The sequence below is a fragment of the Podospora bellae-mahoneyi genome, chromosome 2, assembly GCF_035222275.1.
Source record: "Podospora bellae-mahoneyi strain CBS 112042 chromosome 2, whole genome shotgun sequence".
NCBI classification, from domain to species: domain Eukaryota; kingdom Fungi; phylum Ascomycota; class Sordariomycetes; order Sordariales; family Podosporaceae; genus Podospora; species Podospora bellae-mahoneyi.
Window position 1 is genome coordinate 1,532,703 of NC_085881.1, and position 17,927 is coordinate 1,550,629.

General features: G+C 51.8%; 4 protein-coding genes across 4 annotated transcripts; 3 read left to right on the forward strand and 1 right to left on the reverse strand.

Moving 5' to 3' along the window:
* Positions 1 to 5: 5 nt before the first annotated feature.
* Positions 6 to 2,474, forward strand: QC761_203330 (uncharacterized protein). Its single transcript, XM_062876059.1, has 2 exons — positions 6 to 451; positions 521 to 2,474. The coding sequence occupies exons 1-2, from the start codon at positions 362 to 364 to the stop codon at positions 2,066 to 2,068; spliced, it is 1,638 nt and encodes a 545-aa protein (XP_062734619.1). The 5' UTR covers positions 6 to 361; the 3' UTR covers positions 2,069 to 2,474.
* Positions 2,475 to 4,116: 1,642 nt separating this feature from the next.
* Positions 4,117 to 6,034, forward strand: QC761_203335 (uncharacterized protein; the record flags this gene model as incomplete). Its single annotated transcript, XM_062876060.1, has 4 exons — positions 4,117 to 4,192; positions 4,263 to 4,836; positions 4,880 to 4,982; positions 5,090 to 6,034. 4 exons carry the CDS (start codon positions 4,117 to 4,119, stop codon positions 6,032 to 6,034), a joined length of 1,698 nt encoding a protein of 565 aa, XP_062734620.1.
* Positions 6,035 to 7,960: 1,926 nt separating this feature from the next.
* On the forward strand, positions 7,961 to 8,578 carry QC761_203338 (uncharacterized protein; the record flags this gene model as incomplete). The annotated part of the gene is made up of 1 exon (XM_062876061.1): positions 7,961 to 8,578. One exon carries the CDS (start codon positions 7,961 to 7,963, stop codon positions 8,576 to 8,578), a length of 618 nt encoding a protein of 205 aa, XP_062734621.1.
* A 4,749-nt stretch (positions 8,579 to 13,327) lies between these two features.
* QC761_203340 (uncharacterized protein) lies at positions 13,328 to 17,513 on the reverse strand. Its single transcript, XM_062876062.1, has 4 exons — positions 15,904 to 17,513; positions 14,923 to 15,704; positions 14,028 to 14,827; positions 13,328 to 13,955 (listed from the first exon to the last, which is right to left on the reverse strand). Exons 2-4 carry the CDS (start codon positions 15,298 to 15,300, stop codon positions 13,859 to 13,861), a joined length of 1,275 nt encoding a protein of 424 aa, XP_062734622.1. The 5' UTR covers positions 15,301 to 15,704; positions 15,904 to 17,513; the 3' UTR covers positions 13,328 to 13,858.
* Positions 17,514 to 17,927: the final 414 nt, after the last annotated feature.

The window sequence follows — 17,927 nt, forward strand, 5'->3', positions numbered from 1 at the left end:
TGATATCCATGTTTATCGCGGCCATTGCTAACCAGAAGGCCATTGCCATAGCTATCGCACCTGGTTGATGAACCGAGCCCTCACACCCTGAAGAGGCCAGTCTTACCTCGTATCATACATAGTGCTCCTGGGTTGTTCTGATCCAAATCAACACCAGCCCAGTGGTTAATGTCCCTTGCCTGTTTCTTTTAGCTCTGTGTAGCACCTTATGTAGCAGAGAAAATCAGCCACGGCACGGCCCCTTGTGCGATCCACTCCTATCTTAGCGGTGATTGCTTTTGACCGACCAACTCTATCCCGTCTCATTTATTTTCTCCCTAACAACCTCCTCTCACCCCAAACACCACTCACCAGCCCCATCATGGATCCCTATTCAATGCAGCCATCCGCCAAACGGCAGCGTGCTAACACAGTTGATGACGATGCTGGGTCAGACGCCAATCAGCACGCTGTTAGTATTTCCCCACCTACGCATTTCACCTCACCTCATCATTCATTCACCCACTAACAGTCGAACAAGAACCCTCAATACTACCAAACATATCAATATTCTCAAGCACCGGCCTACTCACAGGCACCTCAGTATGCCCAAGCTCAGCCTCAACAGGCTCAAACCCAGTACTACCAGTCTTCCCAATATGCCCAGAACCCACAGTACCGTCAAACCTCACAAGACTTGACAGGGTTTGGGTACCCTCGGGCGTCCCCGTACCAGGCTGCACAGTACGCCCAGGCTGCACAGTATTCCCAGTACCCTCAGTACATGCACGCTTCGCAGGCCTCGCAGACTTCTATCTACGCCGCTCAGTATAGTCAACAGGTGCATCAGGCTCAGCAAGCCCATCAGGCCCATCAGGCTCAGCAGGCACAACAAGCTCAGCAGGTGCAACAGGCACAGCAGGCTCAGCAGGCTCAGTATGTTCAACAGCTTCGGCAAGCTCATCATGCTCAACAGGTTCACCAAGCTCAACAGGTTCACCAAGCTCAACAAGCCCAGCAACAGGCTCAACAAGCCCAGCAACAGGCTCAACAAGCCCAGCAACAGGCTCAACAAGCCCAGCAAGCTGAGCAACAGGCTCGACAGGCGCAACAGGTCCGACAGGCGCAACAGGCCCAGCAAGCCCAGCGGGCTCAACAAGCTCAGCAGGCTCAACAGGCATCCCAATCTCCGCACACTTCACAGGCTGCTCATAATTCACCAGCGTCTGGAGCTCCGACGGAATCGCGGACGCCCCTGACCTTCCAGGCCCTCCTTCAAGACAGGGCCTCTCGCACCCCTCAAGAAGATTCCCGGGGTCCCGGTAGTCATCTAACTCTGGACGACGTCAGCCCCATGTTGCCTAGGTCCACCGAGGCCGAGCTCAGCAAAATAATCACCAGTCTTGACCTTCTTGCGGCCCAAAAGTTTCTTGTTGTTGCGGCCCAAATGCATCCGGATATCGGTTACATGATTGCCGATTATGGCAAGACGAGTGACCAACCAGTACCGCCGGCCCCAACCAAAGAACCAGTCAAGCTTTCAGTGGAAACCGTAGTCTATGAGCAGGATTATGATGTAAACAACGAGTACGACGACGAACGCGATGACGAAGACGACAACCAGCGCAACGCCCAGGGCACCTCCCTGAACTTTGATCATCTGGCTGAAGAAGCCCACTACATCCTCAACGTCAAGTACGACCGTTTGAACGCACGCCAGCAATATGATCGGTCAGGCGACGCGGCTGAAAGCCTAGAACGATGTGTTGTCAAGATCCTCAACCAGGTCAAGAAGAATCCCGACTATGGCACCAAGCTCAGTGGGGTGACAAACCTCTGGAAGATAATCTGGTATCTTCTTACTTCGCCAGGCGCGTTGGCTCATGAGATTAAGAAGGACAGCCAGGACTGGGATCAGCAATTCGTGAAGCTTCACAAGTTTATGAGCAAAGACGACATGGAGAGGCTCAAGGTCCAGGACGTGGACGGGAAGAGGTGGCCTGAGAAGGCGAAGGAGTTGGCGGACGAGGCGGATGCTTATGGTCTCTTTGAGGAGATAAGGGAGGTGTTGGATCTGCTGCAGATGTGAGCGGGCAAGGTGCAATGGGGTAAGTTGTTCACATATACAGACGCGGTAGGTAATATTGGTTGTGTTGGGTTTCCATCTCTGAGGTGCTTGCCACTGTAACCGTTTTTCTTGGGTAGGTAGGTAGGTTGCTCGCCTGTGGTTGCTCTTCTGATCTCCCACCTTTTCAGCTTGTAGCGCCTGGCTTGAGATGGTCTTGTCCAGCGGTCAACCGATTTCCACTTTAACGCGTCAATCTAACGCGAAACATGATCAACCGGTCCCGCCCTTGCCCGGCCAACGAAGCTTCGGGCAATGGTAGGACCCCTGCTCACCTATTTATGTGTACTTCAACATCAACATCAATCAACCAATATCTCCTCCCTCACCTTTTGTCTTTTTGTTGTGCCTTTGATCTGATATACCCTCACCAAAACAATGGAGTCTATTGTTCCCCCAGCAAAGCGGCAGCGCGTCGACTCATTCTGGCGATCACGCCGCCGCGCCGCCGGCCTCCCGCCTCCCGGTCCCTGCCCAAACACGAGAGGTCTGAACTCCTCGAAATGATAGCCACGTTTTCCTACAAGCTCGGATCTTCGATCCTCGTGGAGGCTGCCACTGCTTATCCGGACGTTTCCGAGCGCATCGCCACATATCACGAGGACCTGGACCCGTGGGAAAAGCATGTGGCCAGTGAGGATGAGGATGAAGAAGAAGAAGCGGAAGAAGAAGAAGATGATGAAAAAGAAGAACAAGACCCCTCAAGAGAAACCCCCCATCTCACTCGACTGCTACGCCAGGGAGGCGCACTCCCTCCTCCACGACAACCCCCACCGCTCTAGACTAGTCGACGATTGGTACTGCGACATGGTACCCGAAGACGCCAAAGAGGAACTTTTGCGGGTGGTGGATGAGATGATGGATCAGGTGCATTATGACTCTGCTTACAAGACTAAGTTTAGCGCGCTGAAGAATCTGAGGGTTAGTATCCTTGATGTGCTTACGTCGTCAGACGACGGTAACAAAGGGGAGGAGATTTGAGGTTGCTGGGACAGCATACGGGGTGGGAGGGGGCGTTTGTCAGGGTGTATCAGGAGATGACAGAGGAGGAGGTGGTGCGGTTGAGGGGGGAGGTGGTGGTGGAGGGGGGGAAGGTGGGAGGATAAGGTCAGGGGGTTGGTTAAGGAGGCGAGGAGGCGGTATGGGGCGTTTGGGAAGTTGAACGAGGTGTTTATGTTTCTGGAGGGGGGTGATGGGCGGGCGCAATCGCAATCGCAATCGCAATCGTAACCGCAGACGTAACCATGGGCGCGTGCATGGGCGTGGGCGGTGTTTTTGGTAACTATCTGGTTGTGGTTGCTGGATAGCGTGGTTGAGAGTCTGGGAGGGCTTGCGCTTCTTGAGGACTCGTGGCGGTTCCGGTGAGGATATTGAGTTTATAGGTGGAGCACTGCTAAGGGGCTTGTGATATGGTGGTTAGTTAAATTTCCCACACAATTTCTTTCTTACTCTTTTTCGTTTTTTTTTTCTTTCTTTTCCAAATTCATCTCCATCAGAATACTTGTTCCCCAAACCGATCCAAGCCTGTTCGTCTCCATGTCTTTGCATGACCACTTCGGCTCCGAGCGTGAGGCGGATCTTGTCAAGAAGCTGGGCCGAGAGGTCAGGCCAGAACAAACCGAGATGTTTGCAGCACTTGGAGATAAGAAGGCCAAACAGCTAGTAAGTAGTCGACCACTCTGTGCTCCATTTCCCACGTTGCGGTCCGGGTAGGTCATTTTTTGTTCTAACGTTTGCGTCAGGATTTGTCCTCTCGATCCCTAAGCCCATCAGAGTCCGAGATCCAACCGTCGGGACCCCGGACTATTACACAGGCACACGAGGAGGAGACACTCGGATGCTTGTGAGTCCGTTTGCTCGGTGGGCAGGAACGACTCAAAGAGGCCTCGCTCATTGTCCGCCTTTCTATCTTCCTCTCCGACTCTCTTCTCCACACCCCCGTTGCTGTCTGGATCTTCTCTCCCTCAACACCGGGCCCGACCGCATCCGGCATTGAGAACTCTACCGCAAAGATGCCCTCGTCCAAGGCTGCCAAAAAGAAGCAGCGCCTCAAGAAGGCAGCCGCTGAGAGAAACGCGGGCCTAAGTCGTATTTGTTACTCATTGAACCTGAGTGACACTGATACTGACCCTTTGGTAAAGTTCCGAGATGACCCAAGAGGACATCACCCCCCTGGTCTCCGGCCTGGAGCCCAAGTCCTATGAGCAAGTCATCGTCAATGCTGCTCGTAAATTTGACGATGTTGCCAATATGGTCGTCGAGCAGCACCAATCACTTGTCAAAATCCGGGCCCATGAGCAAACACTTGTTGCCGACTTTGCCCGAATGACCAAGACAATCGAGAGATCCCTGGGTGCAAAATATCACCAGCTTCTTGCCCCCACCACAGCCGAAGATCGTCCCACACGGGTCCGAAAGTACGCCAAGAAGCTGGCCAACGACATCGATGCCGCTCTGAACTACATGACCGCTGAGATCACGCCCGACTCGCTCTATGCCACCAAATTTGCGGCCTTGGACGACATGCGGGCTGTGTTGGAGAGCATTCTCCGCTGCCCCAAGCCTCTTCTGAGCGCTCTATCCCGACAGCCATCGTTCAAGAGTTGGGACATCAAATTGATGGTGGTGTTGAAGCATCTGAACTGCGATGTCATGGGCAAGCTCAAGTGTGGCAAATTCAGATGCGGCGAGCAGGAGACACCTACTCAGTGGATGAAAGACATGAAGCGCCTGTGTCTCCTCCACGAGATTACGGACAAAAAGAAAGGTCTTCAGTCATTGGATCGACCATGCCTTTCAGTTCAAGTATGAGAGGGTGCAAGCAACCACGATCCCGCAGGCTGTGAAGCACGAGGTGACCATCCGACAGAAGAGTCTGGTGAGTCCTGTTTGCCCATCTCTGCCTGGTTTTCCAGAAGATAGCAATTCCTTGGCTAACATTTGTTGGAGCCTGTGCCCTCCCCAGCTGAAGCTTCATCCTCGCAGAACCCTTCACTTGAGCCCGACCTGGCTGGGCCTTCCGAGAGCGCCTCCTCGTCCGAGCCGGTCAAGACAGAGCCCCCCAAGGCAAAGTTGACCAAGGGTGAGCTCAAAAACATGGTCTCTCCCCTTTTCCCCTCTATTCTCGAGCAGATCATGACCTCCACAGCTCTCGCCCATGCCTCAGCCATTCCTGCGCTCAGGGCGGTCCGGAAGATCAAGGCTGCGGCCGAATCATCGATGGCCCAAGACTGGGCTCGAGTTGCCGGGGTTGTACACAGCGGCCTCAACGATCGCTATTGTATCCGCAAGACCTACCGCCACGGATTTAGTGTTCACGCCTATGCCAACGAGTCGGCCGAAGTCACGGACGAGGCACTCACCAAGTTCTATATGGAGCTCAAGAACCTTTACAAGCCCCTTCTCGCCACCAAGATAGCCGCTTTGGAGAGTTGTCGCAAGGTTCTGGAAGATCTCCTATGCTGCCCCGACGAACTGAGAGATGCCATTTGCTTCCATGTCGGTTCCGATCAAACCAATACTTGGGCCTTCAACATGGTGAAGATTTTGGACTGTTTTGAAGACGGGGAGATTTACAAACTGGTCAAGGGCGAAACGGATGAGCCGAATGAGTTTTGGACGAAGCGCAGCGTGCCAGCTCTGATGGAGCTTGTGAAGGACAAGGCGCCAGTCGGCCACCCCGACAGAAGAGAGTTCTTTCGTGGTGGTCTCCGAGAGGTCTGGCTGCGCGTGTATGCCGCAGTCATCAAGTATGGACCCCCCCCCAAGACGCTCATGTTTGAGCGCCTATGTGTCTGTTGTTATTGCGACGACCTTGATGAGGAAGATTACTGCTCTTGTGGGAACGGCGAGGGCTTTGACGATGAGGAGGATGAAAGCTTCCATGAAGCGATGTTGGCCTTGTTGTCTCCGAATCCTTTTCTGCTCTGAATGGGTGATTTTGGAAGAGGTTTGGCTGAATGATCGAGGGAAATATCGTGGAAAAGTTTGACCAGAGTAAGGAATGGATATACAGCAATGTCTTTGGTCACTAGCTGGGCTGACGACTATTCATTGTACTGTATGAGGTTCTCTTGTAAAAAATACTTTATTCCATGTTCATTGAACACAATGCGTGAAACACCAGACCCAAGACATATCACAGCCAGAATTACCAGTCACAACTCCATTGTGTCTTCCTAGGGTAGTTGAAACCCCATTCACACCTCCCCCTACCCCTTCACCCCCTCCCAGGCGGACACACAACCAGTCTAGACCTTCACGTCGTTAATAATGAGGCCCATGATAATCCCAAAAACCGTGCTACCTGGTGTTTTCCATATGCTCCTTACAATTCACGCCTGAGCACAACTAAGCTGTCTCTACTCCACGGCACTACCTTTAGTACTACAGCTCGTTACTGTATAAATCTCGCATGCTCTACCCTATAAAGCGGCTTCATGATCCCATCCGATAGAATATCAACCCTAGCAGTATGTTCCACACTGATGTATCACCTCTCAACTTGCTCGATAACCCACTTGTATATGAAATTGATACACCTGGTCCTGGTGAGGATCCGCTCCGGTTGTACATAGACAGTTCATGGAACTTAAAGATCAGATCCGAATTTAGTCGGTGTGTGTGGTGTTCTAATATATTGATTACTGTATTGTTAAGTACGAAAAGACCTAAATCCATGAGATATTGGAGATCGTCGAATCTTATTATTCTAGCTATTTTATTGGGCAGCTTGTTGGCATGCCAGTAGCTATCTTCTAGGCCATTTGACTGCTTCCTCACGGCTTACGTTTGCAAGCTTAGATAAAGCCTTCGAATGTTGAAATAAACATAATTAAAAGGGTTGAAGTATCCCAGAAATGCATGGTCTTTTGTTACGTTGATGTGGGGACAAAAGGGGGGTTGCCCGGGAGATAAAAAGGGGGTGTAAACAAACATCCCCTATCCTCCGAGTGCGAAATTGTTACTAATCTACACCACCGCAAACCGAACGCATGAGCAAAATGAAATGCTTCTTTCCCTGTACTGTTTGATGCTACATGATATCTGTACATAATATTCCCATCTGAACAGTTGAAGACAACACATACGCTGCCTCTGCATTAGGTTTACTCCAGGCTTTTACTAATAACTGGGCTGTTGTTATTGCTCAACAATACGAAGAAATACAGACGAAAGGTGGCAGGTGGGAAGGTAAGTTGTTAGACCCACCGAAGAGATTGCGTAAGAGTTTTCCAAGTTTATGAAGACAATACATAGTTCCACGTGATGCCCTAAGAGTCAAAGACAACAAATGACCACGGCACTTACCCCAATAGCAATTACAGGAAAAAGAGGGCACGTGCTCACAAGAAAATGTATTCTTATCTAGACTTATGGAAGACCTAATTTCCGCCTTATTTGAGAGAATAAAGACAATACGTCCTTGTTCGTCTGAAGTCCAAGGCAACAACACGGCTTTGGCACTTGCCTTGATAGAAAAACGCTCGGGCCACTTGAGAAGACTCCCTGGTATATATATCTCGTTCCTGTAGCTTTCTCTCCCTCTCTTCCTCTCTTTTTCTCTTCTTCACAGCTCTCACATTGTAAGTTTTCTTTTCGTCTTGAAGCTACTTTTTTCTTATCTTGAAGCCGCCTTTTTCGTCTTGAAGCTACTTTTTTTTGTCTTCACCTGTTTTTGTCCCACAATTAACGTGAAATTACCTAACATCAAGCATTGCCAAGTTGTACCAGTATCTGGCCAGTCCCGCCGAGCTCGCCCTCATAGGCCGTGTAAGTCTTCCCTTCAACCATCAACCCCCCCACCATGAGATCTCAAAAGCTAAACCCCTCTGCGGGACCACCATCGCCCCTCTTATGGCCCCCTACCTCACCATCACCAACCGCCCCCCCGCCATCACCCACCTACACATGTTCACTCCCATCTGGAGCACCCTCTCGGAAAAGTTGGCTGAGTTTGACTCCAAAGCCCCGACCGAAAAGGCCAAGAACATCCCCGACATCCTCGAGAGCGCCAACACGGCCCTCGCCCAGATCACCAGCACCTCCAGCCTCTCCCTCCACGGGAACTTTGCCGCTCTCGAGACGATCCGGATGATTCTTACCGCGCTCTTTTGTGCGCTTGTTTGGTGCCGCGCGGGCGCGAATCCGGAAGCGAGCACGCTCGTCCAACACATGCACGGGTGTACGGGTGCTGAGGCGCTGAACAAGGTTTTTATGGGGCTGGTTCTGTGGCAGATGAACCGGTTGATTTTCAAGGATGGGGGGGCTTGGTTGGAGGATCTGGGGGTTTTGGCTGCTGAGGAGGAGGTAGGGTTGGTTTGGGGGGAGGTTAGGAGGGTTTGGCAGAGCATGATCGCGAGGAAGAGGGTTATTTTGTTTGAGAAGGAGCAGAGGGAGGCGGAGATGAGGGAGTTTAGGAGGATTAAGGAGGGTGGTAGGAGGGGGAAGGTAGAAGGGGTGGTTGGTGAATGATGATGAGGCTGGTACTTGGGATATTCGGTGGAGTTGTATTTTGGTGGGCTTGGTGTTTGGGTTGTTTTATATCTGGGGTTTTTTGTTGCTGGTTGGGGGGGGGGGAGCGGGTTGAATGGTTATTTGGTTTCGTTGAAGCGCTGCAAAAACGCCCGTTATCAACATGGTATTCGACAGAATTTGAGATTAGTTGATATTGCCGCGGGATAACATTTGCCTGCTGCCTGCTACGGCCATGTGTGCTTTCCTAGGTACTCATCCGAGCAATGAACATCAGACGCCTGAAGCCTGATGACGACTCGCCATATGACTAACAATGAATTTGGTGAGGATCACAATCTTGATAGCACTGGAGGAAGACGGCTGGTGGAAGGTGGAAAAAGGGAGAGTACTGGGGGACTGCTCCACGTGAAATGTTCTCACCAAAAAAGCGTGACTAGGTGATCTTTCTGCTAGCAAGTGGGGATGATGGGGATGAAGGCAAACAGTGCTTCAGATGGTTGCTCTCATCCTATCTCGCTGATGAAACCAGCAGTTCCCCATACAGTTGCAGGAGAGAAAACAGAGCAACAATCCACTAGCAAACAATAGACTTGGTCTTTCACTGCCTTCCACTTCTTGCTACCATAGCCCTTGTATGTTCCGGCCTCTGGCTCTGTTGCCCCCTAACAGCAACGACACGTCTTATTGCTTTGTTTATATACATACCCACGCCGCGAGCAACAAACAATATTCCCTTTTTCTCGCAATATCTTCACCTCGCCTTCCATACGCCATCTCTGCAACCACAATGGCGGACTGCACTCAACATAACCCGACCGAGGTCATAGGCCTGATGGATGACACCGATAACGATGTAATCTCCTTTGAAGCATTTTTTCCATTCGAATGCTAACCTTCATGTAGACGTCCTACGACCAAAAGGCCGCCATCTTAAAGCTAGTTTCCTCACTCCCAGACCAAGCACTGCTGGAAACCATCATCGAAGCCCCCCTCGTCGCCAACCTCCTCCAGCAAAAAGCCACCCTTACCAAAAAAAAAAAAAAGAAAAAAAAACTCCACAATACTGAATGGATGACCAAGACGAAGAGAATAGTCGACATTTTGACTGTTTACTACAAGAATAAGGATCATGACTGGGGTGTGACACAGCAACCGGAGCGCATTGGGGCGGAAAGTCAAGGATCTTCTCGACTCGATATTCGGAATTGTCACGAGGGACCCCTCGCACAGCAAGTGTGATGCTGTTGAGGCGATGGTGGTGCTGTTCAGCAATTTGGTGTATGCCGGTCTTGGTCAGCTGAGGAGTGTGGCACTCTCGATTTGAGCAGTAGCCATAGTGATCGACGACTGTTCTTCCCGCCCTGACGTGGTGTACCATGGACAGGGCACAAGTTTCTAAGCAGGGGAATACGTAATGTCACTGGAGAGGATTTTACAGCTGTGTTGTATCCCGACTTCGACAGAGCTTCGACATAATATCGTCAGTGAGGGCCGATATATCTCCCGATCTCATAAGAGCTTGCTTTACTTGACATCGAATTACAGAAACTGGCAATCTTTCAAAAACAACCAACAGGTATTACAAGATACTTGCAAAGCTGGTCTTAGTGTCTGTGATATGTCAATGGCCGTAGGAAGGCTCTTTCCCCGCCTTCCATTTATTGCCCCCTCTGTTGCTCCTGCCTTTTGTGAAAGCGATGCGACCCCGCGACCTGGCGCTGTTTGTTTACTTTTGTGGGTGCTCAAATTTTCTCTGCTACTTTTTCTCTCTTGCTCTTTCTGTCTTCTCTCCCCACCCAGCACTTCGGCTTTCGCCACCATCACCATGGCAAAATACCAACCGGCCAAGCTGGAGGAGGCCGACACTGCCTCGTCGGCGGTTAGATTGGCTCCAGACCTTGGGACCGCCATCAGCATCGCACTTGAAAGCATTGGGTCAAAAGCCTCAGTCACCTCGCCATTATGAGCTCAAAATCGGGGCATTGAAAGCGATGTGGGGCATTCTAACTCGCTCTAGGTCCCGCCCCAACCAAGCATGGGTATTACCGGTACCTTGTGTTGGAGAGGCACATTGCCTAGTAGATAGAACCCTCCCAGAACAATAAAAGAGTCTCTCAACATCAGGAACAAGCTGAGCTCGACCAAGGGATCTGATCAAGGCTATATAACAGTCTCGATGTTAGTTGTTCTACACGATGCATATCTCGACATACCAACAAGGTGTAATCCTTCGATTACGTTACAAAGAGCAGTGCTGTTAAATACAGGCTCACTCGGGACACTTCTACACAGGTGGATAGATCACTTCACCGTCAGCTCAACACATCCAAGGGGGTGAGGACCAAAAGATGCGACCTCCGTGATCGAAGGGGTTTCATACAAATTCATGGATGTCCCTCCCATTACGGTTCTCGTTGACTAGCCCGAAAAGCAGGGCATTGAGATGTGAACGAGGGCTCTTCACCGCCTTCTATGGGCTCCTACCTTCTTTTGCTCCTGCTTTGTTGCTCCTTCCGTTTTTAATTGGGCACAAAACGGCTCTCCTTGACCACACAATTTCACTGGGTTATTTTTCGTGGGTGCCAAAATTCTCTTCTCCTCCCTCATCTCTTCTTCGCCCGTAATCAGCCAACTTCTCAGTTCACCATGCTGACCACGGCCCCCGAGTCAGGCGAGAGAGCGACCCCAGCCCCGAAGGAGGTTAAGGGAGTGGTTTATCCCAAGGTGAGTCGTCGCGTCTTACCTATATTTCCATGTCATGAGAAGCGGAAGCTAATAGTGTTTCTCAAGCGCTATGACCGTTTCGACTTCCATGTTGGACCAGCTGTTTGGGGTTATCAGTGAGGACATCAGTGAACAGGCGGTCGGAGGTGCCCGTGAGAATGGCAGTCTCCAGGTCGGCACCTTCCTCAAGCCCCTGCCTCCCATCGCTTCTGCCACCCGTGGTCAGCGGCTCCTAAGGGCCTACACTAGGTTATTAGGGTACCTCTTTGTCCCCAGGAAATTGCTTCTCTCTTTTATCTTCTACACCCCACATTCAACCTCGCACCCGCAGCCACCATCATGGCAAACATCAAGACGGAGACCGCGGATGAGGGCGTAACTGCTGCCGACCTCGGCTTAAGTCCCTGTTCATTTCTAACGGAGTATTCAAGCGACTAACCGAATATTCGTGGTCATTCTAGGCTATCAAGAAAGCCCCATTTTCCATGGCGGAGTCCGAGTTGCGAGAGATCCTGGTACTGGCCATAGATCGCCACCCCGCAATACATCCCATTGTCCAATGGCACCTTGACAAGCTTCGGGACAGCAATCTAGGCGGTTTCCAAGACGACTTTGAGAAAACCCGTTGCGAAGTTTACGCATGTGCTTCAGAGCCTTGTTATTCCGATCCCAAGGCAATCGGAGCATGCATCAAGCGATACTTTGAGAAGCTTCTGAACGTGGCTACCCGAGAGTCGCCCTATGAGGCGAGGTACTCGGTGGCGGAGTGGTTCCTTCGCGTGCTGAACCTGCTTGTTTTCACCAGCGATCCTCATGACGTAAGAAAAGAGATCTGGAGTCATAGAGATGGCTCTTGCTTGAAACGAGTGATGCTGGTTTGCTGCTTCAGAACTGCTGAGAGTGGTCGACTCCTTCGCGATCACAACAGCCTGATCATGCTCAAGATGGACTTAATCACAGCGAATGCCAAGGATCTCCCGGAACTTCTTCGCGAATTCGAGCCAACTATCCACATTATTAAAAGCTGGAGAGCTGAATCAAGGGGCTAAGGAAAATGAGGGAATGAACGGTGGGCTGGAGTTGGAGGCTGACCAGAGGAAACTACATTGCCGGAGTGCTCAAAGGATTGCGAAGGACAAGGAACCATGGGAACAACCTGCAGATAGCTTCACTTTGAAGACAATCACAACCCCTCTCTCACTACCAGCTTCTCTGATGTGACACAAACCCAAACCCCCATCTATCATCCCAATGACCATCCCACCACCGACGTAGCACATCTCACTAACTTGACAGCCACCAAAAAAGCACCTAGACCCAATTACGGCAACCCCTTCCCCAGAAAAGACACCCCCCACCCCAGCGTCGTATCCACCGACCCGACAACTCGGAACGCTGCCCATCAAAAGAGGCGTAGAGAAGTCAACACACACGCCGAACAACCCAACGAGCCTGATTGCCTACCCCGCATAGCCCGTCGTGAAATATAAAATCACCTTACCTCTCTCCGTCTACAGACTGTAGAAACTGTCCATGATTGTCGCCCCTCCAATCACAGCGCCATGATCAAAACAAATACACCAACATTACCACCACCAGCACTGCCATCGTCAACGCTAGCTACCAAAACAACCACCACCATCGCCACCACCGCCACCACCATCAAGTCCTACAGACAGTGAGTACACTCTTCAGCGATAGCACAATCGCGACCTCCTGGCCTTCACCCATCTACACAATGACGTCTTCCTTTCAGAAAACTGTATAAAAGCCAAAGTCCAAACCTCTGTGTAACACCGACCCTCCCTCCCCCTTGTTCACACAGCATGACATAAAACCCTCCCCCTTAACTAACCCCTTCAACCCAGAAAACCAAATCAACAAACCAAGCCAACGCGCACCTACCTCCAACCGTTTCACAACATATCACCCTCCCCAGCCCAGTTACACAGCCCATATCACAACCCTGCTATCCCTCATGCACCTACCCACCACCACCTCCAACAACAACCCATCCCCATTCACACATCCAACCCCGCCCTATCATACATCATACACTTCTCACAATCACAAACCCAAAAACTCCAGACACCAATCATCCATTCATTCACCTCTACCCAACATCATCATCCGTTCATGACTCATCCGGCTGTCTCTTCGTACACATTCCCCCCATCTCCGTCATCATCATCTCGTGTCAAAAAGGCCATGCCATACTGCTGGTATCTTCTCTCCTACACATCCCGCTCATGAACTTCGTCAAGGTCTAATAACCCGTCCCAAAAAGAAACCAACTAAAACCATCCATCCCAATATATCAACAAAAAAGCTTAACGGAAAGAGAAGAAAAGAAATCATCGTAACCCACCCGCCCCCTTTGTACCCCGCTTGCTATGCCCGAGCCGACACAAAGACAAAAAATGCCACCATCCCGAAAAGCCCAAGCCCACAATGCCATGGTTTACCCCCAAAAGAAATGACAGCCATATAAAAAAGAAAATTTCGTCAAGTAAGGTATACAGCCCTGCCCTCTTCTCTCTCATGTTGTGTTGCTCAGTTTTCTTCCCTCTTGATATAAGGCTTCCCTCGTCGTCCGTGTCCGCCCGGCGGGGGGGTGTTAATCGCTGTCAGTCCTCTAGGTCCCACCATCCTGTTTTCTATTTCGTTAGTCAGCTGTCCTTCCCTTTCTTCCCCGCCTCTGCCAGCCAGAGTAAAGACTTACCAGTCCTGCATGGCCAACCACTCGCTCCACGCCGCCTCGGCCGCCTGAATCTCCTTCTCCGTCGTGTTTTGCAACGGCTTCAAAAATGGTATCGTCTCCTCTGCCCCCATGTCATACGCCGCCTTGACATCCAGCCAGCTGTTGCTCTTTGTCGCAAACAGATAATTCCTCCTCTCCTGCTCGTGGAACTGCCCTATCCCTCTCTGCCAGTCGTCCCCAAAGAACCCATGGAGCACGGCCGGAAAGTCGAACCCGGTCGCCACCAGTCGGCGGATATACGGCAGCAGCGAGATGTGGGATGGGAATCCCCCTAACAGACCTGCCCCCCCGGGCCCAGCCATCCCGGGTCCAACACCGGCTGCTCGACCCGACGAGCCCTGTGCGCTAAACCCGGCAGCTAATCCAGGGCCACCACCCGAAGGGGAATTGGCCCGCGAGGATAAGACCGGATTTGTGGATCTCTGAAAGGGCAGCTGGATGTTGACAAAGGCGGCGAGGGCCTGGATCGGACCTTCGTACTGGGCGTGGTCGAGAAAGTATCGCAAACAGGACTGGAAGTAGGGATGCCACTCGAAGATGTCGAACTGGGCGTCGGCAAAGGGCTGGACGGGAGGACTGTTACTAAAGTTCTGAGACGACCGGCACGAAGAGGGCTCGTTGTGAGGATAATAGAAGGCTGGAGCCGGCCCGGAGGGAGACCAAAATACCTGTTCCCCTTGGAAGTTGTCACCTGGCCGAGGCATCGCCATGGTCGGTGTTGGTTTCGTTGGACGAACGGGGGTGTTCGATGTTCCAAGTCCCTGAAGTGGAGAACTGTTGTGGTGTCAGCAGTGTTGGTTGTCAACACACACAATTGCACACGAAAGCCAAGAGAGCAAAGCAGATGGTTCAGTACCCAGGAGTCCAACGTGTCTAATAACACAATTCTTGAAGGGAGACAGTCTGAGCAGCGGGTGGTTTGTTGGTCGTCTTCGCTCTCAGACCTCTTCTCGAATGTTGGAAGGATGGAAGCGTCCACTGTTCGCGTGTGAATCTGCACTGAACCGTCGGCAACAACAGCCTGGTACAGGTCGGTTGGAACGTTGATCAAGCGAGGTATTGCGCTACAGCTGGAAATAGATACAGCATGAAAGATTGCCACCAGGGGGACACGGGGGAGGTCTGGGGATAAGATGGGGGGATGATGAATGGGGGCGGCAACTGCGTTAGGGCGCTTGGGAGGGATCCTTTTTATAGCCGCCCGCGCTTGACCAAACCTTGGGACGACGTGCATATGCCTGCCCCGGGAAAAATAGCAAGAAAAAAAAACGTGTTGCGTGAGAGGACAATGCAGCCCACAGGACAACAACGCTCAAGAGCCTGCGACCCTGACGAAGCCAAGACAGCCTGACGGCAAGGCGAGGATGCCGCTGCAGCTGAGCCGTAGTTAGCTCCCGGGGAGAGAACAGGGTCCACGGTACCTGGTGCACAGCTGCGGGAGATTCGTAAGATCAGTGGGGATGATGATGATCAACAGGATCCAAGAAGCTCTCATCGACCTACACACCGACTCTAGGCAGGGGGTATGCCATGCGCGGTACAGGGCAGGACCAGCATGACCAGCTTCGGGTCCGAGGGGGTCGATGCCTGCTACAGCAATCGATGGGCTTGTCGTAGAGCGCGTAGACGTATCATAGGCTGGTCATGGTGTCATCCGAAGTGGTCAATTAGCTGCTGATGACCAGAAGTAGTGGGAGAATCAGACAGGAGAGGCTCGATGCTGCCGACTTTCCGTGTCGGACTTCATCATCGGCAGCCAGGCACACAAAAGACAAGACGGAGAAGCTGTGGGAGAAGGGCGAATAAGGCTAGACAGGGGGGGGGGGTAGCTTCGTACCTACAATCTCTGATAGAGCTGCTGTTTGAGAGATAGTCTAAGCAAGGTGTGATATTGGTTCACGTATAGGCACGGGAGTCGGCTCTTGAATGAATACCAAGGGTAGCAGCCAAGGATAGCAGTTTTGTTAGGTGGTGGTGATATGTCGAGGCATGTCGAGTCGTTGGTGAGCAATAGTTGCGGACACTCCATCCATAGGTCTGGCGGGGTGGAGAGTTGGGATGAGGCGCATCCAGGGTCCTTGGGGGTTGCCGGTCCGGGATCTGGCGGCCAAATCAAGATCCAGCATGGAAGCCGGCAGGGGCGTCGATGATGGCCCAGGATTGTCTAGGATGTGTTGGAGAAAGGCTGGAAAAAGAGGGCTGGGCGCGCCCGAGTCTCTGGGCCGCTGCAACCCTCTCACCCATCCCCCCTGTTCCGTGCGAAGCGGGCGGCGTCTGCTTCAGCTTCTGTGGCTCCGAGGGGCTAGACTAGCTCGTTTGAGCAAATGCTGCATCATCTTTTGCCGATTACAAAAGCGACATGTGGTATAAATGTGTTGTTGCTGTTGTTGTTGTGAGTGGGAGAGCGGGAGCCGGGAGTGGCAGGCGGTTCCCTCTTTGTCACCCCACTGTCTTTGGCCTGTGTATCCACCATCTGGGCTTGAGCCATGCAAGTAACACGCCACTGGCAACTTCCTTCTGCGAGGTTGCTCGTGCCATATTCAACATGTTGGTTAGGAAAATTTCATGAGGAAGGAGCAGTCTAGAGAATAACTGGGGATAGGAAAGCTCTACGTCATGACTCGGCAGGTGCTACTGCTGGGGGCTGCCTCTCGAGCGCATATTTGAAGTTCCCTGGGCCAAGAGTAACTTGGAGGAAATCAATGGTGAAAGGCTGGAAGAAACGCTCCGGCAGCCAAGAATATATCTGAAATGAAATCTCAAGGAGGGCTCTTTTTTGGATTGATATCCGCTGGGGGCAATATTGGCTGTATCATCACCAGTTCTTTTCGCACACAAGAAGTATGACGGTCGGACAAAGTCCCTTCCCTCCAACAATGTCAAGCTGACCGGGGTGAAGGTACACAGTGCGGCGTGGGTCGGTACCCCGGACGGAGCAAGTGGGAGGGGTCGCGGCAGTATGGCTTGGCCTGACTTGGACTTCGGCGACCTTCAAGGTTGCTTCCGTTGAGGTGTCTGGTCACTTGTTCTTCCTCATGATCAGCGTCCATGGTTGACGAGTTGTTGAGGTTCCCTGATATCCAGATCTTTTTCATTTTGGAAAGTAGCTGCAGGGACCAACAAAATGTGTGCCTGTCCGAGTACGGGCCGCGGTACGACGCAGCGCGGCAGCTTGTCAAAGCTTCTCCAGCCTTCATGGAACTGTTACAGGAGAGCACGCATATTCTGTTGCAGCACCTCATACCGCCTGTGACACCTTGCCTGTGCAGCATGTCCTGTGCACCTACATTCTTCTCATGATAACGACGGGATGGGACGAGTTTGAAAAGGTGGCGGCTCCGCGGCTCCGGAGAATTCGTCAACAACCGAATGCAACCCCCCTCTTCCTTCAGCTACGCCAGAATTCGAGCCTTGGAGCAGAAAGGCAGGAGGAGAGCAAGTATTGGTGACGGTCCGTTCTGAGCGATAAGACAGCTCAGTGTGGTGAGTTTTTAGTGCACCTTTGATCCGTCCGCTCTGTCAAGACCATGTGCATCGTTCCAAGCGTGTGGTCCGGTGTGACAGCAGGCCGAGTATCATCTGTCGTGCTTCGCCCTCGACCCAGGAGAAATTCCGACATGCAGGTCGACGAACCGCCAATTGTCCAATATGAACCGCTTCCGCTGATGCTGTGATGGATGTCAATCACAAAATTAAAAAAATGCATAACGAAACCCCGAGGTCTTTCGGACACTTATTCTTTACCAAGCACTCTCCTTCTTTTAGGGAACACCACTTTGTCACCGAGAGAGACTCCGAGGTAGGCTCGATTGCGGCCGGCGCACAGATACTTGGGTTGCAGCCGCTTGAACTTTGATATCT

Bases quoted from the DNA above. Each gene is read 5' to 3' on its own strand.
- QC761_203340 (XM_062876062.1), bottom strand. From the start codon at position 15,300: ATGCACGTCGTCCCAAGGTTTGGTCAAGCGCGGGCGGCTATAAAAAGG. The intron at 14,828-14,922 runs GTACTGAACCAT...TCTCCACTTCAG, and splicing joins TAGACACGTTGGACTCCTGG to GGACTTGGAACATCGAACAC. The intron at 13,956-14,027 runs GTAAGTCTTTAC...AATAGAAAACAG, and splicing joins TGGTTGGCCATGCAGGACTG to GATGGTGGGACCTAGAGGAC.
- QC761_203330 (XM_062876059.1), top strand. From the start codon at position 362: ATGGATCCCTATTCAATGCAGCCATCCGCCAAACGGCAGCGTGCTAAC. The intron at 452-520 runs GTTAGTATTTCC...CAGTCGAACAAG, and splicing joins CAGACGCCAATCAGCACGCT to AACCCTCAATACTACCAAAC.